Genomic DNA, 22,016 nt, shown 5'->3' on the forward strand with positions numbered 1-22,016 from the left:
GGTGCAGCAAGAGTACACATGGAACACAACAATGGAGTGATGTATTGGATTGGGATGACCAAACAGTTTTATACCTGCATGTGATGCCCTGAGCACATCCAAGATACGGTACCTGTACGAATTGAGTTATGCCTGAGCTGAGAACCACAAGAGAGTCTAGTGACACACAGTACTGTGATGAGACATTGGACCCACTCCTTTGTATGGTTAGTTGGCAGTGTCAGTTGTCAAGAAATATTTATTTACCAGTTCCACCTTACAGCTTCTAACATGCCACAAAATGGAAGCTCAAGAGACCAAGTGTAAATATCTGTTTTTAAGTAGGTCTTCAGAGATATCATCGACATGGGGTTGAATGATCCAGCCAATCCAGCGTAGAGGTGTGGAGCCCAATACCGTGACTGATTAATGGAATCCAGCAAGCACCAAACCGTTATGCCGTGAAAGAATGTTCATGTCCTGTGATAGTCAATGTGAGATTTGACTAGGTGCAAACAGAACTTCTCTAACCCTTTCACACACACTGTCATTTTAGTTTGCTCTAATCGCTTGAATGATGATCTGGGCAGCATATTGACCTATCAGATCAATGATACTTTTATTTCCTCATTGCTTTGCTAGAGGAATATTGGATCATTGTCTTAATGTTTGCCAAGGAAACACAATCACAGTGTCTGGCTGACAGTTTCAAGCGGCCTTCAAGTCTTCAGGTGAACATTCAACATAAGGTTATTTGTTAGTTTGCTCTGATAGAAAGTATATTTATTGAACATAAGCCATAAAGGCAGAATAGTGTTTTCCTATAGACACTTTCACAGGTCAGTATCATAAAGGGCCCTCATCCACCTGTCATGCTGACTTCACTCATCAGTAGCACTATGAGGTGTTGTTTTGGCCAACGTCCACTCTTTCCAAAACTCTTGGCGTATATAACACAAGCCACAAGGCAGGTGTAGGTAGGGGCACATGCTTCACACAACATGGCCCTTTCATCTCAGACTGAGACACACGTCTATATAAAGGGCTGAAGTAACTGCAGAGTTTAGTTGTTCATTCAGCAGCAGCTGCAGAGGTTATATTGCACATTCACAAGGATGGTGTGGCCATAGGAATGGGATTAAAGATGCTAATGCTGTTCTGTGTATTGGCATTCACTGGCCAAGGGCAAGGTAAAGTATTGAACATTCTGTTTGATTTACTGTTGAATGTATTTGGCTTCAGCATGTACAGTGAGTTATAGCAGGTTACACGTAATACAACTGCTACTGGTGTGCATCATGTGAGGTGTCTGTGAGAGCACTACATTTAGCTCTTAACTCATAGGGAGTCTTATAGATTGACATGTGAATTTGATTGTTTCTTTCTGATGTTTTGAGCGTTTCATGAAGTGTTGCAAACAGACATAGCCATCTCATAGTAGTTGCATACAGACATTCATCATACATTAATATTCATCATACAGACATATCCATCATACAGAAATATCCATCATACAGACATATTGCAAGCCGAAGAACACCATCCCAACCGTGAAGCACGGCGGTGGCAGCATCATGTTGTGGGGCTGCTTTGCTGCAGGAGGGACTGCTGCACTTCACAAAATAGGTGGCATCATGAGAAAGGGAAATTATGTGGATATATTGAAGCAACATCTCAAGACATCAGTCAGGAAGTTAAAGCTTGGACGCAAATGGGTCTTCCAAATGGACAATGACCCCAAGCTTACATTCAAAGTTGTCACAAAATGGCTTAAGGACAACAAAGTCAAGGTATTGGAGTGGCCATCACAAAGCCCTGACCTCAATCCCATAGAAAATTTGTGGGCAGAACTGAAAAAGCGTGTGCGAGCAAGGAGGTCTAAAAACCTGACTCGGTTACACCAGCTCTGTCAGGAGGTATGGGCCAACATTCCCCTAACTTATTGTGGGAAGCTTGTGGAAGGCTACCTGAAACGTTTGACCCAAGTTAAACAATTTAAAGGTAATGCTACCAAATACTAATTGAGCGTATGTAAACTTCTGACGCACTAGGAATGTGATGAAAGAAATAAAAGCTGAAAATAATAATTCTCTCTACTGTTATTATGACATTTCACATTCTTAAAATAAAGTGGTGATCCTAACTGGCCTAAGATAAGGAATTTTTACTAGGATTAAATGTCAGGAATTGTGAAAAACTGAGTATAAATGTATTTGGCTAAGGTGTATGTAAACTTCCGACTTCAACTGTATATTTTTTTAACGAGTTTAGTTTGAAAATATTATGTTATCTCTATTTCCCGAACTCGAATTCGTCCCACCTACGTAACAGCCACTTGAAGCCTGTGGCGCGATTTTCAAAACCTTAAAAATCCTATTACTTCAATTTCTCAAACATATGACTATTTTACAGCTATTTAAAGACAAGACTCTCGTTAATCTAACCACACTGTCCGATTTCAAAAAGGCTTTACAACGAAAGCAAAACATTAGATTATGTCAGCAGAGTACCAAGCCAGAAATAATCAGACACCCATTTTTCAAGCTAGCATATAATGTCACAAAAACCCAGAAGACAGCTAAATGCAGCACTAACCTTTGATGATCTTCATCAGATGACAACCCTAGGACATTATGTTATACAATACATGCATGTTTTGTTCAATCAAGTTCATATTTATATCAAAAACCAGCTTTTTACATTAGCATGTGACGTTCAGAACTAGCATACCCCCCGCAAACTTCCGGGGAATTCGCTAACATTTTACTAAATTACTCACGATAAACGTTCACAAAAAGCATAACAATTATTTTAAGAATTATAGATACAGACCTCCTCTATGCACTCGATATGTCCGATTTTAAAATAGCTTTTGGTGAAAGCACATTTTGCAATATTCTAAGTACATAGCCCAGGCATCACGGGCTAGCTATTTAGACACCCGGCAAGTTTAGCACTCACCATAATCATATTTACTATTATAAAAGTTTGATTACCTTTTGTTGTCTTCGTCAGAATGCACTCCCAGGACTGCTACTTCAATAACAAATGTTGGTTTGGTCCAAAATAATCCATCGTTATATCCGAATAGCGGCGTTTTGTTCGTGCGTTCCAGACACTATCCGAAATGGTAAAGAAGGGTCGTGCGCATGGCGCAATTCGTGACAAAAAAATTCTAAATATTCCATTACCGTACTTCGAAGCATGTCAACCGCTGTTTAAAATCAATTTTTATGCCATTTATCTCGTAAAAAAGCGATAATATTCCGACCGGGAATCTCCTTTTCGGCAAACAGAGGAAAAAAATCACAAAGACGGGGGCAGTCAGGTCACGCGCCTAAGCCCAGAGTCCCTTGATCGGCCACTTGAGAAAGGCGATAATGTCTTTCAGCCTAGGGCTGGGATGACGACATTCAGGTTTTTCCCGGGCTCTGAGCGCCTATGGACGACGTAGGAAGTGTCACGTTAGAGCAGAGATCCTTAGTAAAAGATAGAGATGGCAAAGAAGTTCCAGAAATGGTCAGACAGGCCACTTCCTGTAAAGGAATCTCTCAGGTTTTGACCTGCCATTTGAGTTCTGTTATACTCACAGACACCATTCAAACAGTTTTAGAAACTTTAGGGTGTTTTCTATCCATATGTAATAAGTATATGCATATTGTAGTTACTGGGTAGGAGTGGTAACCAGATTAAATCGGGTATGTTTTTTATCCAGCCGTGTCAATACTGCCCCCTAGTTAAGGACTTGTAAGTATGCATTTCACGGTAAGGTCTACACCTGTTGTATTCGGCACGTGACAAATTACATTTGATTTGATCCTGTTTCCATTGATCATTGTTGAGATGTTTCTACAACATGATTGGAGTCCACCAATGGTAAATTTAATTGGTTGGACATGATTTGGAAAGGCACACACCAATCCATATAAGGTCCCACCGTTGACAGCGCATATCAGAGCAAAAACCACGCCATGAGGTTGAAGGAATTGTCCGTAGAGCTCCGGGAGAGAGGATTGTGTCAAAGCAGAGATCTGGGGAAGGGTACCAATAAATGTCTGCAGCATTGAAGGTCCCCAAGAACACAGTGGCCATCATTCTTAAATTGAAGAAGTTTGGAACCACCAAGACTATTCCTATAGCTGGCCGCGCGGCCAAACTAGGTAATCGGGGAATGGGCCTTGGTCAGTGAGGTGACTAAGAACCCGATGGTCACTCTGACAGAGCTCCAGAGTTCCTCTGTGGAGATGGGAGAACCTTCCAGAAGGACAACCATCTCTGCAGCACTCCACCAATCAGGCCCATATGGTAGAGTGGCCAGACAGAAGCCACTCCTCAGTAAAAGGCACATGACAGCCCACTTGGAGTTTGCCAAAAGGCACCTAAAGGACTCTCAGACCATGAGAAACAAGATTCTCTGGTCTCATGAAACCAAGATTGAAATCTTTGGCCTGCATGCCTAGTGTGGAGAAAACCTGGCACCATCCCTAAAGTGAAGCATGTTGGTGGCAGCATCATGCTTTGGGGATGTTTTTCAGTGGCAGGGACTGGGAGACTAGTCAGGATTAAGGGAAAGATGAACAGAGCAAGGTACAGAGAGATCCTTGATGAAAACCTGCTCCAGAGTGCTCAGGACCTTAGACTGGGGCGAAGGTTCACGTTCCAACAGGACACCTAAGCACACAGTCAAGATAATGCAGAAGTTGCTTTGGGACAAGTCTCTGAAGGGCCAGAGCCCGGACTTGAACCCGATCAATCATCTCTGGAGAGACCTGAAAATAGCTGTGCAGTGCCCCTCCCCATCCAACCTGACAGCGCTTGAGAGGATCTGCAGAAAAGAATGGGAGAAACTCCCGAAGTACAGGTGTGCCAACCTTGTAGCGTCATACCCAACAAGACTCAAGGCTTTAATCGCTGCCAAAGGTGCTTTAACAAATTACTGAGTAAATGGTTTGAATACTTATGTAAATGTGATATTTCCGGTTTTTTTTTTATACATTTTCAAAAAATTCTAAAAAACAGTTTTGTCATTATGGGGTATTGTGTGTAGATTGATGAGGGAGAAAAAATAATTTTATCAATTTTAGAATACGGCTGTAACGTAATAACAAAATGTTGAAAAACATCAAGGGGTCTGAATACTTTCCAAATGCACTGTACATATCCATTCTGATCAACCTTTCTCTCTCTCATCCTCTACCAAGGGATTCCTGAAACTGATGTACAACGTTCCGGTGTCAGTGCCGCTTCAGGTACAGCGGAGGACCCACGGAGAGTTGGAGACGAGATCAACCCCCCAGACACCATGACAGACTGTGTGACTGTAAGGGTGAGTGATTAGAAACTCAGTGCTATTTGTCCAGTAAGGGGATACAATCCTAGCCTGCTTGTCACTCTGTTTCTGACAGCCCATGATAGTAATGTTTTTGGATGTCAAATAGTTGGCAGAAACTGAATGGCACTCAGACTAATACAGCAGTTTACTTTGTGTCACTCAGGGAGGAGGAGAGAGGGTTTGAGTGGAGGCTGCCTCTGCCAGGAGTCTGCCAAATCCTACCGCAAGCCCAGGAAGGCCTGTGAGTAGTCCTGTGTTTCTGTAACACTAACAGCAGTACATTGAAGAGTTTCTACAATACTTGTTACCATGGACTCTCCCAAAGTCACCAATCTGTGTGTATCTCTCTCCCATCCTCTCCGACCTATACGCAATCCAGTTGTGGCAATGTGCCTAAGGAAAGGATTCCAGAATCATTGGTAATGCCAGAAGATCATGAAAATGGTAGAGAGGTCAAAGGGTGACCAAGGCAAAAACTTCATCAGTATCCCAATTTAAAGAGTTGACCTTTAATAACTATTTTATAAACCTTGTAACCATGTTTCGTAATCTCATGTTGCTCTCTCAAGAACTATGACTCGTTTTTTTAAATAAAATGTATTATATAATTATACTCCTTTGTAATACACATTTTTTTATAACAAGTTTCACTATGTGTGTGGAATGATTTCCAATGTGTTATTTTAGCATTTTCTCACTAGATTTCATATTTCCTTTTGCGTGTATTGTGCAACTCTAAATCCCTCTGTTGCTACTTCATTAGATCCACATTATTTCTGTATTTTACCCCCTTTTCTACCCGATTTCAATCTTGTCTCACGCTGCAATTCCCCAATGGGCTCGGGAGGGTAATGTCGAGTCATGCGTCCTCTGAAACATGACCCGCCAGACCGCACTTCTTAACACCCGCCTGCTTAACAAGGAAGCCAGCCGCACCAATGTCTCGGAGGAAACACCGTTCACCTGACAACCAAGGTCAGACTGCAGGCACCCGGCCCGCCACAAGGAGTTGCTAGAGCGCGATGAGCCATGTAAAGCCCCCCCCCTCCCCCCTCCGGCAAAACCCTCCCCTAACCCGGTCGACGCTGGGACAATTGTGCACCGCCCTATGCGACTCCAGATCATGACCGGTTGTGATACTGCCGAAAGTGTGCCTGTGGTGATGCCTCTAGCGCCTGCGATGCAGTGCCTTAGACCTCTGCGCCACTCAGGAGGCCCAAGATCCACATTTCTTCACAGCAATTCTGCCGATAAAGAAATCACCCAAGATTGCAACATTCAGTAGGACAGGTGTGAAAAGACAACACTATATTTAAGACAATAATTAATGAAGAGGAAATATAAACATAAGACAACAGCACAAGCCTGCGTCTCCTCCGGGAATTTACAAGCTTATGCAAAAACAAGCCATATTTGACATAAACACCAGTTAACTGTACTATCAATTGAAATGTTTTACCTTCAAGGTATTTACAAGTTAAATAAACCTGAATTTGTACTTAACAGAGTTTACATACATGATCAAACACAGAACACAGAAAGAGACTCAGTGAATGGACTCCAGGGCAACAGTCACAAGGGCAGTGAATATCTAAGAACTTTTAGAAACAGAACTAGGCAGTGCTGCTGAGCAGTGGATGTTTTCCCTTTCATTTACCATGTTGAAGACCAGTTTAAGATTTTTGTTTTTATTTATAGAGATGATTGACAAAAACACACTGTCGAGGTGGGTTCTATTCTAGGTTCTATTCCCTTCTGACCTCTTGTTCTCTCTCCTCACAGTGTAAAAGCATTGGAAAGGAGCTGAGCATACTAAACCCAGCCCTATAGTGGCAAGATGGGGCAATTACAATATCAACAATACCACTTATTTCTATCGAGTCCTTTTTCAGATCAGTGAGGGGAGTCAGTGAGGGTAGAGGGAAGGGAATGATTGGCTCCCAGCCAGCAGACAGACATGCAGTGTGCTTACTGTGGTGGTCTCAGTGGTTGATCAGAGGCAGAGAGAGAGAGCTAGCAGGGCCGTCAGCATCAGACCAACTCTGGACTGGAATGGAGGGGCAGGCGAGTGGCCTGAGAGAGAAAGGAGAATGGGAGAGAAAGGGAACAAAGAGAATGGGAGAGGAGGGGGACCAAGAGAATGAGTGAGGAAGTTTAAAAAAAATGTATTTGTTTTTATTCCTGTCTGTACCCCCCTAGTTCAGAAAATGTCTGTATTGCATTTCCCTGATGCATGAAAATGATCCTTGCATAAACACGTACGCAAACTAGAACCAAATTAAATTCAACGTAATAAAAACAACTTTGTGACATTTAATTACTCAGTACATCCCACCTAGGTCTTAGTATAAGAACCCACCCACTTACCAGTGACATCCAGACTAATGGTCTTGGACATTGAGATGTTGGTCACAGGGTTCTTGGCCACACAAGTGTAGTCCCCTGCATTCTCCAAGGAGGCAATAACAGCCATCAAAGGACCAGTCCCTAGCACTGATTGGTTGTTGAATATCCACCCGTACTCGCTGGTTGGCCGGGAGTCGGCAGAGCACTTCAGCGTAACTGTGATTACTGAGCCAATCACTGCTGAGACTGGGCCAGAGACGTTCACACTCAGAGGGCCATCTACACAGGGGGGGGTATAGGCGGTCATAATAGGGAAAAGTCGAAACAGGATATTGGGTCATCCAACTCTTACATCAACCCATTGAGGTTGAAATTTAAAACAGTTAAGGTTAGGGTTTAGGCTAGGGACATTCCAAGTATCCCAGATAGCGCTAACCATCATACCAGTGGTGGCTTTCTGACTGTTTCTGCATTACATAAACGTGTATATTTTAAATATTACTAAAACACCAGTACTTACAGTTCACCAGTAACTGGTATTTAGGACTGGTGTGTAGACCAAAGAGGTTGGTGGCAACGCACTGATAGTTTCCATCGTTAGACACCTTGACTGGACTGAAGTGCAGAGAGTTGTTAGAGATGGTTATGTCAGAGTTCAAGGTGTTGTTCAGGACCAGAGACAGGTTGTCCTTCATCCAATAGATGGTGTCATAGCGCCCGGTGACATCACAGGTCAGGGTTAGGTTGTCAGATGATATTGGTATTTTGTTTCGTTTCACCATCACCGACTTTATAGCCTCTGTGAGGACAGAGTATTGCTTTATGTACAGTATCAAGATTTGTCATTTTATCAAATGGTTAGTTCCAGCGATGCAACAGTTGGTTATATAAAACAAATAATATATATGTATGTGTGTGTGTGTGTGTGTGTGTGTGTGTGTGTGTGTGTGTGTGTGTGTGTGTGTGTGTGTGTGTGTGTGTGTAAACTTTTTCAGGACCCTGTTTTCAAAGGTAATTCGTAAAAATCCAAAAAACTTCACAGATCTTCATTGTAAAGTGTTTAACCTCTTGACGTTACCCTAGGATAGGGGGCGCCACAGCGCATTTTGGAAAAAATTCGCGCCCATTTTCAACGGCCTACTAATAAGACTCAGAAGCTAGGATATGCATATAATTAATACCTGTGGATAGAAAACACCCTAAAGTTTCTAAAACTGTTTGAATGGTGTCTGTGTATAACAGAACTCATATGGCAGTCAAAACCCCGAGACCGATTGAAACAGGAAGTGGAATTCTGAATTGTGGACTCAACTTCACGTCATTGCCTATTATTCACACCGTGAACTATCGTTATTTGAGCACTTCCAATTGCTTCCACAAGATGTCGCCAGTCTTTACAAAGTGTTTTGAGCCTTCTACTGTCGAAACTCAGTCAATGAGATGCGTTGGAAATTGGTCACAGCGGGAGGGCCATCACCATTATGACGCCGGCGGCCCTGTCTACCCCCACCTTTGGAAACGTTTTGAAACACATTGAAATCGTCCCCCTCGAATCTTATTGGCTCTCTTGTTGAAACAGGCCCTGAAGATTTATGTTATACAACGTTTGACATGTTTGAACGAACCTAAATGGGAAAAAATAGCTTCTTTCCGACACGGCTGTCCCGCGGCCGGCAGAGCTATTGGATACTGCCTTGAGACGCGCTAACAACAGCATGCTAATGGAACATAAAGGATGGACTTTTTCGACCGAAAATACATCTGTTGTGGACCTGGGATTCCTGGAAGTGCTTTCTGATGAAGACAACTAAAGGTAAGGGATTATTGACAATATTATACAACATTAGATGTGATCTGCGATTGTTCCAAGATGGCGCCGAGCTGTATTTACTAGGTCATTTTCTGAGTATCGCATCCCCTTTTATCGCTAAGTGTGATTACCCAGTAAAGTTATTTTTAAATCTGGTATGACAGGTGCTTTCAAGAGATATTCATCTATAAATCTTAGAATGACAATATTACATTTTAAACATGTTTTCGAATAGTAATTCAGTAAAATGTAGCACTGTTTCATCGGATGCTTTTGACGGGAAAATAGTTAGTCAACGTCAGACGCCGATGTAAAATGCTGTTTTCATATATAAATATGAACTTTATTGAACAAAAGAATGCATGCATTGTGTAACATGATGTCCTAGGTGTGTCATCTGATGAAGTTTGTAAACGGTTAGTGCTGCATTTAGCTGTTTTTTGGTTATTTGTGATGCAAGTGGTTGGTCGGAAAATGGCTACGTTGCTGCTTTTTACGATGGACTCCTCTAACATAATCTAATGATTTGCTTTTCCTGTAAAACCTTTTTGAAATCGGACGACGTGGGTCGATTCAGGAGAGGTGTATCTATAAAACGAAAAAAAAAAAATAATAATAATTCTTCAAATAATTAAATTTTGTTATGCTGATGGCGATATGATTTTTCGCTGGATTTTGATCCCGCTGACGGGATGAGACACTGAAGAGGTTTTAAACACTGTTTCCCGTGCTTGTTCAATGAACCATGAACAATTAACCTCTATGGGCTAGGTGGGACGCAAGCGTCCCACCCGTGGTGCACTCCATCAACAGCAGGTGCATTTCAAGAGCGGCAAATTTGAATCCAAATAAATGTCAAAATTCAAATTTTTCAAACATACAACTATTTTACACCCTTTGAAAGATAAACATCTCCTTAATCTAATCACGTTTTACGATTTCAAAAAGGTTTTACGGCGAAAGCATAAATTTAGAGTATGTTAGGACAGTACATTTACAAGAGTTGTAATGTTTTGTCAATTCAAAGACAGGGTCACCAAAACCATAAAACCAGCTAAAATGATGCACTAACCTTTTACAATCTCCATCAGATGACACTCCTAGGACATTATGTTAGACAATGCATGCATTTTTAGTTCTATCAAGTTCATATTTATATCCAAAAACAGCGTTTTACTATGGCATTGATGTTGAGGAAATCGTTTCCCTCCAATAACCGGCAGTCAAGTCAGCATCACAAATTAAATAATTAAAATTAGAAAACATTGGTAAAATATTATATTGTCATTTAAAGAATTATAGATTTACATCTCTTGAACGCAATCAACTTGCCAGATTTAAAAATAACCTTACTGGGAAATCACACTTTGCAATAATCTGAGCACTGCGCCCAGAAAAATACGCGTTGCGATACAGACTAGTCGTCATGTTGGGGAGATCTAAAATCGAAAATACTATGTAAATAATCCATTACCTTTGATTCTCTTCATCAGATGTCACTTCCAGGTATCACAGGTCCATAACGAATGTAGTTTTGTTCAAAAAAGCTCATCATTTATGTCCAAAAATCTCCGTCTTGTTAGCACATGATCTAAGCCCGCCGGACATCACTTCATGAACGAGGGGAAAAAATATATTTACGTTCGTTCAAACATGTCAAACGTTGTATAGCATAAATCATTAGGGCCTTTTTTAACCAGAACATGAATAATATTCAAGGTGGACGAATGCATACTCTTTTATAACGTATTGGAACGAGGGTACCCAACATGAACTCGCGCGCCAGGTGTCTAATGGGCCATCATCGTTCCATGGCTCTTGTTCGGTCAGATCTCCCTCCAGAAGACTCAAAACACTTTGTAAAGGCTGGTGACATCTAGTGGAAGCAATAGGAAGTGCCAAAATATTCCTCAGCCCCTGTGTTTTTCAATGGCATAGGTTTAAAGGTAATACAACACATCAGGTATCCACTTCCTGTCAGAAAATGTCTCAGGGTTTTGCCTGCCAAATGAGTTCTGTTATACTCACAGACACCATTCAAACAGTTTTAGAAACTTTAGAGTGTTTTCTATCCATATATAATAAGTATATGCATATTCTAGTTACTGGGTAGGATTAGTAACCAGATTAAATCGGGTACATTTTTTTTATCCAGCCGTGCAAATACTGCCCCCTAGCCCTAACAGGTTAATGAACATGCACCTGTGGAACGGTCGTTAAGACACTAACAGCTTAAAGACAGTAGGCAATTAAGGTCACAGTTGTGAAAACTTAGGACACTAAAGAGGCCTTTCTACTGACTCTGAAAAACACCAAAGAAAGATGCCCAGGGTCCCTGCTCATCTGCGTAAACGTGCCTTAGGGATGCTGCAAGGAGGCATGAGGACTGCAGATGTGGCCAGGGCAATACATTGCAATGTCTGTACTGTGAGACGCCTAAGACAGCGCTACAGGGAGACAGGATGGACAGCTGATCGTCATCGCAGTAGCAAAGCACGTGTAACAACACCAGCACAGTATTGGTACATCCGAACATCAAACCTGCGGGACAGGTACAGGATGGCAACAACAACTGCCCGAGTTACACCAGGAATGCACAATCCCTCCATCAGTGCTCAGACTGTCCACAATAGGCTGAGAGAGGCTGGACTGAGGTCTTGTAGGCCTGTTGTAAGGCATGTCCTCACCAGACATCACCCGCAAAACGTCGCATATGGCCACAAACCCACCGTCGCTGGACCAGACAGGACTGGCAAAAAGTGCTCTTCTCTGATGAGTAGCGGTTTTGTCTCACTAAGGGTGATGTTCGGATTCTCGTTTATTGTCAAAGGAATGAGCATAACACCAAGGCCTGTACTCTGGAGCGGGGTCCGTCCGTCATGGTCTTGGGCGGTGTGTCACAGCATCATCGGACTGAGCTTGTTGTCATTGCAGCCAATCTCAATGCTGTGCGTTACAGGGAAGACATCCTCCTCCCTCATGTGGTACCCTTCCTGCAGGCTCATCCTGACATGACCCTCCAGCATGACAATGCCACCAGCCATACTTCTCGTTCTGTGCGTGATTTCCTGCAAGACAGGAATGTCAGTGTTCTGCCATGGCCAGCGAAGTGCCCGGATCTCAATTCATTGAGCATGTCTGGGACCTGTTGGATCAGAGGGTGAGGGCTAGGGCGATTCCTCCCAGAAATGTCCTGGAACTTGCAGGTGCCTTGGTGGAAGAGTGGGGTAATATCTCACAGCAAGAACTGGCAAATCTGGTGCAGTCCACGAGGAGGAGATGCACTGCAGTATTTAATGCAGCTGGTGGCCACACCAGATACTGACTGTTACTTTTGATTTTGACCCACCTTTTGTTCAAGGACACATTATTCAATTGCTGTTAGTCACATGTCTGTGGAACTTGTTCAGTTTATGTCTCAGTTGTTCAATCTTATTATGTTCATTCAAATATTTACACATGTTAAGTTTGCTGAAAATAAACACAGTTGACAGTGAGAGGACGTTTCTTTTTTTGCTGAGTTTATATATATAAAACAAATGGTTGTACGATCTGATGGATTGTAAAATACTGTTTTATATTACTGTTTTATATATTTCCTGTTTTATATCATTATATCCTCTTAGTATGAGTTTTTATATCTTTAGAGATTGAAAGTAGTGTTAGGTTCAAACTCTGTGTATGAGAAGAGTTTAATTATTTAGTGGACTGCAGTGGACAGTAGGAATGTGTACTCTCAAGGCCTCTCCTGACTGATGAGAAGTCCTGTGATATGCACAGAGGAGCACAGATAAATCCTGGCTGATGGATATGTACATCTTTGTGGAAGTAGGGGGTGAGAGCTCAAGGTATAAGTGGACACTGCACTGTATTGAATGGATGTATTTTGCTGTACATATTCACTGAGTAAAGATTTGAAACGTTTGGGCTCTTTTGTATGATAAGTATGTTTATTGTAATTCTTCTCAGATTTTAAATGAACACAACAAAGCAAAGATTCTGAAGTCTGACTTACCAATGATGGTGAGCATCTTGGAAGCAGTGCTGTTTCTGCCAGTGATGTTGTTGAAGGCCACACAGGTGTACTCCCCTTGACTGGCTAAGGTCAGTGGGCCAGTCTCATACACTGAGCCAGTCGCCACCTGGGAGCCATTGAAGAACCAGCTGAACTGGCTGGGAGGCTGAGAGGAGGCCAAGCAGTTTAAGGTCAAGTTGTGTCCTGTTTCTCCTAATGCAGGTCCCATTATAACAGGCATCTCTGGTCCATCTATAATACAAAAGACAATCAGCTAGACCCAACATCTGAATGTCACTCAATAGATGTTATTGGCCAGAAGGTCAAGGGTCAACAAAATATTTTAATGATGTTAGAGGTGGGATCTAAACATTTACATTGACTTTACTACAATATTTATTAAGGAAGTTCTCAAAGATTCCACCTTAAGCCGTGGGGTTAAAGTTGAACTTTATAGCACTTGTTAACTGCGCTCTTGGAAAAAAAGGTGCTATCTAGAACCAAAAAAGGGTTCTTTGGCTGTCCCTACAGAAAAACCCTTTTGGTTCCAGGTAGAACCGTTTTGTGTTCCATGTTGAACCCTTTCCACAGAGGGTTATACATGGAACCAAAAAGAGTTCTACCTGGAAACAAAAAGGGTTCTCCTATGGGGACAGCAGCAAAACCCTTTTGGAACACATTTTTCTAAGCGTGTACTCACAGTTCACAATCAGTCTATAGTTTGGGCTGGTCATGTTACTAAGGGGATTGGAAGCAGAACACTGATAGTCTCCGTTGTCAGAATGCTGGACCGAGTTGAATGTCAGTGTATTGTTGTTCATAGAGAAGTCAGTTCTGTTGCTAGCATACAGAGGCCAGCCGTTCCTCATCCAGTGAATGGAGTAAACCGTTCCAGTGGTCTCACAGGTCAGAGAGAATGTCTCATTCAGTATTGGCTGGGCTCCAATGACTTTCACGATGGTCATGGTCACAGGTACTGTGGAAAGTTGATCAAATGGTTTTTCAGCACTTTATCTCAACTTCCATCTAATTATACTGTTGGTTCAACAGCACTTAGGCTGTGTCTAAAACCAAATGAACACAAACAAAGTAAAGAAAGTTTTAGTCCCTTGATTTTAAGTAGCAGTTACTGACTCACCAACAACAATGAGCATCTTGGAGACAGTGCTGTTTCTGACAGTGATGTTGTTAAAGGCGACACAGGTGTAGTCCCCTTGACTGGCTAAAGTCAGTGGGCCAGTCTCATACACTGAGCCAGTCGCCACCTGGGAGCCGTTGAAGAACCAGCTGAACTGGCTGAGAGGCTGAGAGATGGCTGAGCAGTTGAAGGTCACAATGTATCCTGTCATTGCTATATCCGGACTCATGATAACAGATCTCTCTGGACCATCTGGGAAACACAAGATAATGAAGATAGAAGTATTATATTAGCTATTGGAACTGCCATTAGTGCGTTTGCCTTGGTTTGACCCCAGCAATACCCAACCATCCCCTTGACTTTATTACATTGGTGTCATAAGTGGGATCCAAACTTACCCCAACTCCTTTACTATGAATTCCATATTTCCCTCATTATAGGTCAACATTTGAATTTAATTTGCAGATAAGTTTGGTTTTGGGCAATAATAACTACTCACAGTTGACGATCAGTTTGTAGTATGGGCTGGTCATTTTGCTGAGTGGGTTGGAGGCAAAACACTGATAGTCTCCGTTGTCAGAATCCTGGACGGAGTTGAATGTCAGTGTATTGTTGTTCATAGAGAAGTCTGTTCTGTTATCAGCATACAGCGGCCAGCCGTTCCTCATCCACTGAATGGAGTAAATGGTTCCAGCGGTGTCACAGGTCAGAGTAAACAAGTAGTCTGCTATTGGCTGGGAACCCATGACTTTCACCATGGCCATGGTTACTGGGTCTGTGAAGAAAACGTCAGGGTCAGAAGAATATTGACTACAATCACAATCACTGTATGTTGAATGGCCTATATCTACATGTACAAGTTAAACAGTTTGGATGACTCTTCTGTCTTACCAATGACCGTGAGCATCTTGGAGACAGTGCTGTTTCTGACAGTGATGTTGTTAAAGGCCACACAGGTGTATTCCCCATGACTCTCTAAGGTCAATGGGCAAGTCTCATACTTTGAGCCAGTTGCCAACTGGGAGCCATTGAAGAACCAGCTGAACTGGCTGAGAGGCTGAGAGGAGGCTGAGCAGTTGAAGGTCACAATGTATCCTGTCATTGCTATATCCGGACTCATGATAACAGGTCTCTCTGGACCATCTGGGAAACACAAGGTAATGAAGATATTGAATGAGGTTAGCTATTGGAACTGCCATTAGTGCATATGCCTTGGTCTGACCCCAGCAATACCCAACCATCCCCTTGGCTTTATTACATTGGTGTCAGAAGTGGGATCAAAACTTACCCCAAATCCATTACTAAAAATTCCCTCTTGCCCTCATTATAGGTCAAAATTAGAATTAAATTGGCAGATATCAAGTTTGGTTTGGGCCATAATAACCACTCACAGTTGACGATCAGTTTGTAGTATGGGCTGGTCATTTTGCTGAGTGGGTTGGAGGCAAAACACTGATAGTCTCCGTTGTCAGAATGCTGGACAGAGTTGAATGTCAGTGTATTGTTGTTCATAGAGAAGTCTATTCTGTTGTCAGCATACAGAGACCAGCCATTCCTCATCCAATGAATGGAGTAAGTTGTTCCAGATGTCTCACAGGTCAGAGAGAATGTCTGGTTCAGTATTGGCTGGGATCCCATGGCTTTCACCATGGCCATGGTGACTGGTTCTGTGAAGAAAACATCAGATTATTACAAGATATTGACTTCAATCACTGCATGTTGAATGGCCTATATCTACAAGTTAAACAGTTTAGATGTCTCTTCCATCTTACCAACAACAATGAGCATCTTGGAGACAGTGCTGTTTCTGACAGTGATGTTGTTGAAGGCCACACAGGTGTAGTCCCCTTGACTGGCTAAAGTCAGTGGGCCAGTCTCATACTTTGAGCCAGTTGCCACCTGGGAGCCATTGAAGAACCAGCTGAACTGGCTGGGAGGCTGAGAGGAGGCTGAGCAGTTGAAGGTCACGTTGTGTCCTGTCATTGCTATATCCGGACTAGTTACAGCAGGTCTCTCTGGTCCAACTGTTTAACACAAGACAGTATGGTTAATCTTATGGTTTTACTATTTTGACAAAGTTTAGTAAATAAGTAGTCTTCCACAATCCTTGGCTTGTGCAAGTTGGAACAGCTCATAGAAGCAGAGCCTATCTCCTATTTCTGTAGAGTGTTGCAGCTTGATGTGTATGTACATCCTCTGGACAGGATGATAGTCAATCACAGGCCTTTACCCTCAAACAGTCCTTAATTCTGAGCGCCAAGTAAAGACACATTGGGTCCTATTTTTACAGTCGCTGGTATGACTCATCCAGGGATCAAGCTCCCAGTGGTGGAAAAAGTACCCAATTGTCATACTTGAGTTAAAGTAAAGATACCTTCATAAAAAAATGACTCAAGTAAAAGTGAAAGTCACCCAGTAAAAAAATACTTGAGTAAAAGTCTGTTTTAAATCTACTTAAGTATCAAAAGTAAATGTCATTCCTAAAATATACTTAAGTATCAAAAGTAAAAGTTAAAGTATAAATAATTTCAATTTCCTTACATTAAACAAATTTGACTGCATCATTTTCTTGTTTTGAAAATTTACGGATAGCCAGGGGAACACTCAAACATCATATACAAACCAAGCATTTGTGTTTAGTGAGTCCGCCTAATCAGAGGCAGTAGGGACCAGGCATGTTCTCTTGATAAGTGTATTAATTGGACCATTTTTCTGTCCTGCTAAGCATTCAGAATGTAACAAGTACTCTTGTGGGTCATGGAAAATGTAAGGAGTAAAAAGTACATCATTTTATTGAGGAATGTAGTGAAGTAAAGGTTGTCCAAAATATAAATAGTAAAGTAAAGTACAGATACCCCAAAAAACTACTTAAGTAGTACTTTAAAGTATTTTACTTAAGGACTTTACACCACTGCAAGCTCCCAACCTTCTAATCTTAGGGTGGACACTCTTAACTACAAGGCCATTGAATTGGTTTTATCAGACAAAGACTACCAGCTATTGTAATACTCACAGTTCACCACAAGCTTGTATGTCATGCTGGTCAGGTTGCTGACAGCATTAAAGGCCTCACAGAGATATTCTCCACTGTCAGAAAACTGGATTGGGTTGATAACCATTGTCTTGTTGCCCGTAGAGAAGAATGTTCTGTTGTTTAGGGAGATGAGCTGGCCGTTCATCAACCAGTGAATGTAGTCTACAGGTCCAGTCACCTCACACCGCAGAGTGAACGACTGATCCAGTATCGGTGGCTTCCCATCACGGCTCAACGAAACCGCTGATATCGGCTCTATGGTAAAAAGAAAGGAAGAGGAAGAGTACTTCACTTGATTGGTGGTAAAAAATACCATGATATAACATTGTATTCATAACCATCAATAATAAAATATTCACTACCAACTATATGACATTTCGTAACGATGAATGTTGCCTCACCCACAATCTTTATCATTGTGGTCATGGTGGCGTATCGGAGTGTGACATTGTTGTGGGCTAAGCAGGCGTAACTTCCTGTCTGGTTCTCTCTGGTGTTCTGCAGGCTGAGCTTCGGGCTTTGCTCATTGAGGAACGCCCCATTAAACCTCCACTTGAAGGACTCAGTGGGTTTGGACTGAGCGGAGCAGGACAGAATGATGTCAGAGCCTGTCTTGTAGGCTGTATGTCCTATGGTCATCTCAGGAACTACCAACATGGTGAGGTTACTTGGGCCATCTATGGGAGGAACAAATAACAATGAAGTGTTGGTGAAGCATTACCTAGAATATGTTTCCATCCTGCTCTATTGTGCATGCTGAGGAACTAAACACAGTGTACGAATGATCCATGCAAATAATGATCTGGATCATGTGTACACAGAGGAATGGTTTGGGATGAGAATAGGCATATTACATCATTGCATGGAATGCTGGCTCTCAATGACAAGGTACAATCCATGTCTGTTGTGTATGATTAATGTACAGTATACTGCATACTCTGATACTCACATCTAACATTGAGGCCAATGGGCTGGCTGGTGCCATTGCTGATTCCATTGATGACCTCACATCTGAACGGCCCTTCATCGTATCGTGTCACACTGACTATGGTGAGAGTGCTGTTCCCACCACCAAGCCAAACTCTGTCACTAGCTGTGACCTCTGAGCTGCCATTCAGCCAGCGGTAGGAGAGGGAGGTGCCAGAGGAGACAGAGCAGGTGAAAATGGAAGTGTCGTTCAATTCCACTAGATCAGTGGCGTTGGCCCTTAGAGTCACGTTTGAAATGGGCTCTGTGGGTGAGAGAGTAGATGGCAGTCAAGATAAGATGGATGTGTCTCAAGAAAGATTTTTTGTGTCTTACTGAATCACAACCATATAGTTGATATTTCTTTCACACTGTAAAACTTGTTTTGGAAATCAATCTAAATATGCTATTTTGTTTACTTATCATGGAGACTAAGTTTCAGGATTGAGCCATGTAGAGCCCTTAGTCTCTTTGCACACACATAAAAAGTATTGTGTATGCCTTGCAAAGAACAGTTTGCTCTGTGATCTGTTCAGGTTCATTCTTTTCAAAGGTATGATGTAGGTGAACTTCACTATAGGTTCAGAAAACATTGACACGTTTAAGTGTTAGCTTTCTATGTCAGGAAAATGACTTTCATTGTTGTGATAGAGATTAATCATTGATAGGTAATGTATGCCCATCAGTGGAGACTGCTGAGGGGAGAATGGCTCCTGATAATGGCTGGAATGGAGTAAATGGAATGGTATCAAAAACATGGTTTTCATGTATTTGATACCATTCCATTTACTCCATTACACTCAATTCCAGCCATTATTATTAGCTGTCCTTCCCTCAACAGCCTCCACTGATGTGCAAGTATGTTTGCATGTGAACCTGCGTGGAAGAAGGTATGTGAATGGGCAAGTAAGTGTGCGGGTGAGCATGTGTGCGAGGAAATGCCCGTGTGTGCCAGTGAGTGAGAGTCTACAATCATAGAAAGATAAACAGACAGGCAGAGGTCAGTTCCTTACCCTGGACAGACAAAGTCACCACAGCTTTCAGGACTGGCTCCATTCCCTGCACGGTATATATACCTGAGTCGTTGAGTTGGAGAGAGTTTATGGACAGCTCTGAGGAGGAGCGGTTGAATGAGACTCTGCCTTGATAACTTGTACTCACAATACTGCCACCAGGATAGAAAAGTACAATGATTGTAGTTTCATATGACCAGGTCCCTATGTTGATGGGGCTTTGAGGAACTAGGTTCAGGGTGACATTACTGCCCACAGCTAAGGGGTTCATCGAGGGAACCACCACCTGGCCAGAGACACCTAGAAGAGGATGGATTGATGAGTTTAGTTCATGTTTTGAGATAATATTAATCAGTACAAAAGTCTTTAAAGTTCTTTCAAATATTTAAATTGAGATTAATCAAATCTTTAGACTATGGCACTTTAACAGAAATACAAGCTTTTGTTTACAAATGTGTGCCTTCAAGTTGAACGCACAATTTACAACATGACCTACTATCTATTTCTAATGTCTCCTCTAGACATTGTTGTCAATGTCAGATAAATAGAAATCTCCATCTTTCTGACTGAAGTGCATCAACCAAACAGAGACATTTGAACAACCTGTTACTAATTTAACAAAGCGTTATAGCGCAAATAGGCATCAATATATTTCCAGAATGAGCGTATTGTCCTCTTTACCTGTAGTGAAGTTGAGCAGCACCAGGATGAGAACCCACACCAGAGGATACTCCATAGTTCTGCCACTTATCAAACACAACAGATCAGAAATGAACGGTAATCTTTCCTATGAACCAAATGACTGTCCACCCTTCTTGGTAAATCTGAAAATGTCGATACTGCTCAGTCACAGTCTCCTCTTAATCAGCAAATATTTATTCAGGATCATGTAATGGGGCTGGAGTCAGGTGATGCAAATGTACCTATCCACCCTATCTGTCGCCAGAACACACTCAGACACACCTACCCACGCCCTGTTTTGCCCACGTACATTTTTCCCACTGTGTTTTTTGTTGACACACAGGGGTGTTTTCAAGCTGATTATGGTTTACTGTAAATCTGATCAACTCTGTCTGTCCTATACGGGTCCTGGGAGAAGGCTGGATGGTACATGGCCAATGAGGCCGGAGATAGAATCTCTGACCCTGTCGAAACTCATGATCTATCAACAGTGGCTAAGGCAACGTGGGCTCATAAGACACTGTTCACATTGAACCTGTCAAGAAAACACTTACAGCGCAGTGAAAAAGTATTTGCTGCCTTTCTGACTTTCTATATTTTTGCATAGTTTTGATACTGAGTGTTATCAGATCTTCAACCAAAACCCAATTTTAGAAAAAGGGAACCTGCGTTTACAAATAACAAAATAAATGGATACTTATTTTATTTATTTAATAAAAAAGTTATGCTACACCCAATTCCTCTGTGTGAAAAAAGTAATTGCTCCTGTAACGGTTGTCGTCGGGAATGGAGGACCAAAACGCAGCAGGAATGTGGATGCTCATCTTGTATTTATTTTAAATCAAGAGAACACCAAAATAACGAACTCACAAACAACAAAACAGTCTTGTCAGGCACACTCAGCAAAACAAGAAACAATCTCCCACAAACACTACACCAAACAATTACCCATATATAGGACTCTCAATCAGAGGCAACGAGAAAGCACCTGCCTCCAATTGAGAGTCCAACCCCCCATTAACCTAAACATAGAAATACAACAAACCAGAAAGAACATAGAAATACCAAAACATAGAACATAGACCAAAAACCCGGAAATAATAAATCAAACACCCTACTACATAAAACACCACCCCGAACCACATAAAACAAATACCCTCTGCCACGTCCTGACCAAACTACAATAACAAATAACCCTTATACTGGTCAGGACGTGACAGCTCCTTTACACCCAATACCTGCTTGTGCCACCTTTAGCTGCAATGACTGCAACCAAACGCCATCAGTCTCTCACCTTATTGTGGAGGAATTTTGGCCCACTCTTCCGTGCAGAACTGCTTTAACTCAGATACTTTTGGGGGTTTCAAGCATGAACTGCTCATTTCAAGTCCTGCCACAGCATCTCAATTGGGATTAGGTCTGGACTTTGACTAGGCCATTCCAAAACATCAGATTGTGTTCTGCATCATTGTCTTGCTGCATGACTCAGCTCACAGCCAGTTGCCCTGATATTCTCCTGTAGAATTCTCTGATACAGAGCAGAATTCATGGTTCCTTCCGTTAAGGCAAGTTGTCCAGATCCTGAGGCACCAAAGCATCCCCAAACCGTCACACTACCACCACCATGCTTGACCATTGGTATGAGGTTCTTACTGTGGAATGCAGTGTTTGGTTTTCACCAGGCATAATGGGACCCATCTCA

The 22,016-nt window shown here is 42.1% G+C and overlaps 1 protein-coding gene and 1 long non-coding RNA gene across 2 annotated transcripts in view; one reads left to right on the top strand and one right to left on the bottom strand.

Moving 5' to 3' along the window:
- The window catches only part of LOC106605563 (hemicentin-2), a 262,034-nt gene extending 241,496 nt beyond the window's left edge, over nucleotides 1-20,538 (bottom strand). The window contains exons 1-9 of the mRNA XM_045718710.1: nucleotides 20,315-20,538; nucleotides 19,634-19,933; nucleotides 18,604-18,885; nucleotides 18,056-18,331; nucleotides 17,634-17,909; nucleotides 16,393-16,644; nucleotides 16,012-16,287; nucleotides 15,512-15,763; nucleotides 15,120-15,395 (exon numbers count right to left, since the gene is read on the bottom strand). Coding sequence (XP_045574666.1) covers nucleotides 15,120-15,395; nucleotides 15,512-15,763; nucleotides 16,012-16,287; nucleotides 16,393-16,644; nucleotides 17,634-17,909; nucleotides 18,056-18,331; nucleotides 18,604-18,885; nucleotides 19,634-19,933; nucleotides 20,315-20,369 — 2,245 coding nt within the window. The 5' untranslated portion in view covers nucleotides 20,370-20,538. The remainder of the gene's footprint in view (nucleotides 1-15,119; nucleotides 15,396-15,511; nucleotides 15,764-16,011; nucleotides 16,288-16,392; nucleotides 16,645-17,633; nucleotides 17,910-18,055; nucleotides 18,332-18,603; nucleotides 18,886-19,633; nucleotides 19,934-20,314) is intronic.
- Nucleotides 950-5,924, top strand: LOC106605565 (uncharacterized). Its single transcript, XR_001328897.2, has 4 exons — nucleotides 950-1,169; nucleotides 5,181-5,305; nucleotides 5,475-5,552; nucleotides 5,691-5,924. It is a non-coding gene; the product is annotated as an uncharacterized lncRNA (long non-coding RNA).
- Nucleotides 20,539-22,016: the final 1,478 nt, after the last annotated feature.

The sequence above is a fragment of the Salmo salar genome, chromosome ssa05 (genome assembly GCF_905237065.1).
Source record: "Salmo salar chromosome ssa05, Ssal_v3.1, whole genome shotgun sequence".
NCBI classification, from domain to species: Eukaryota; Metazoa; Chordata; class Actinopteri; order Salmoniformes; family Salmonidae; genus Salmo; species Salmo salar.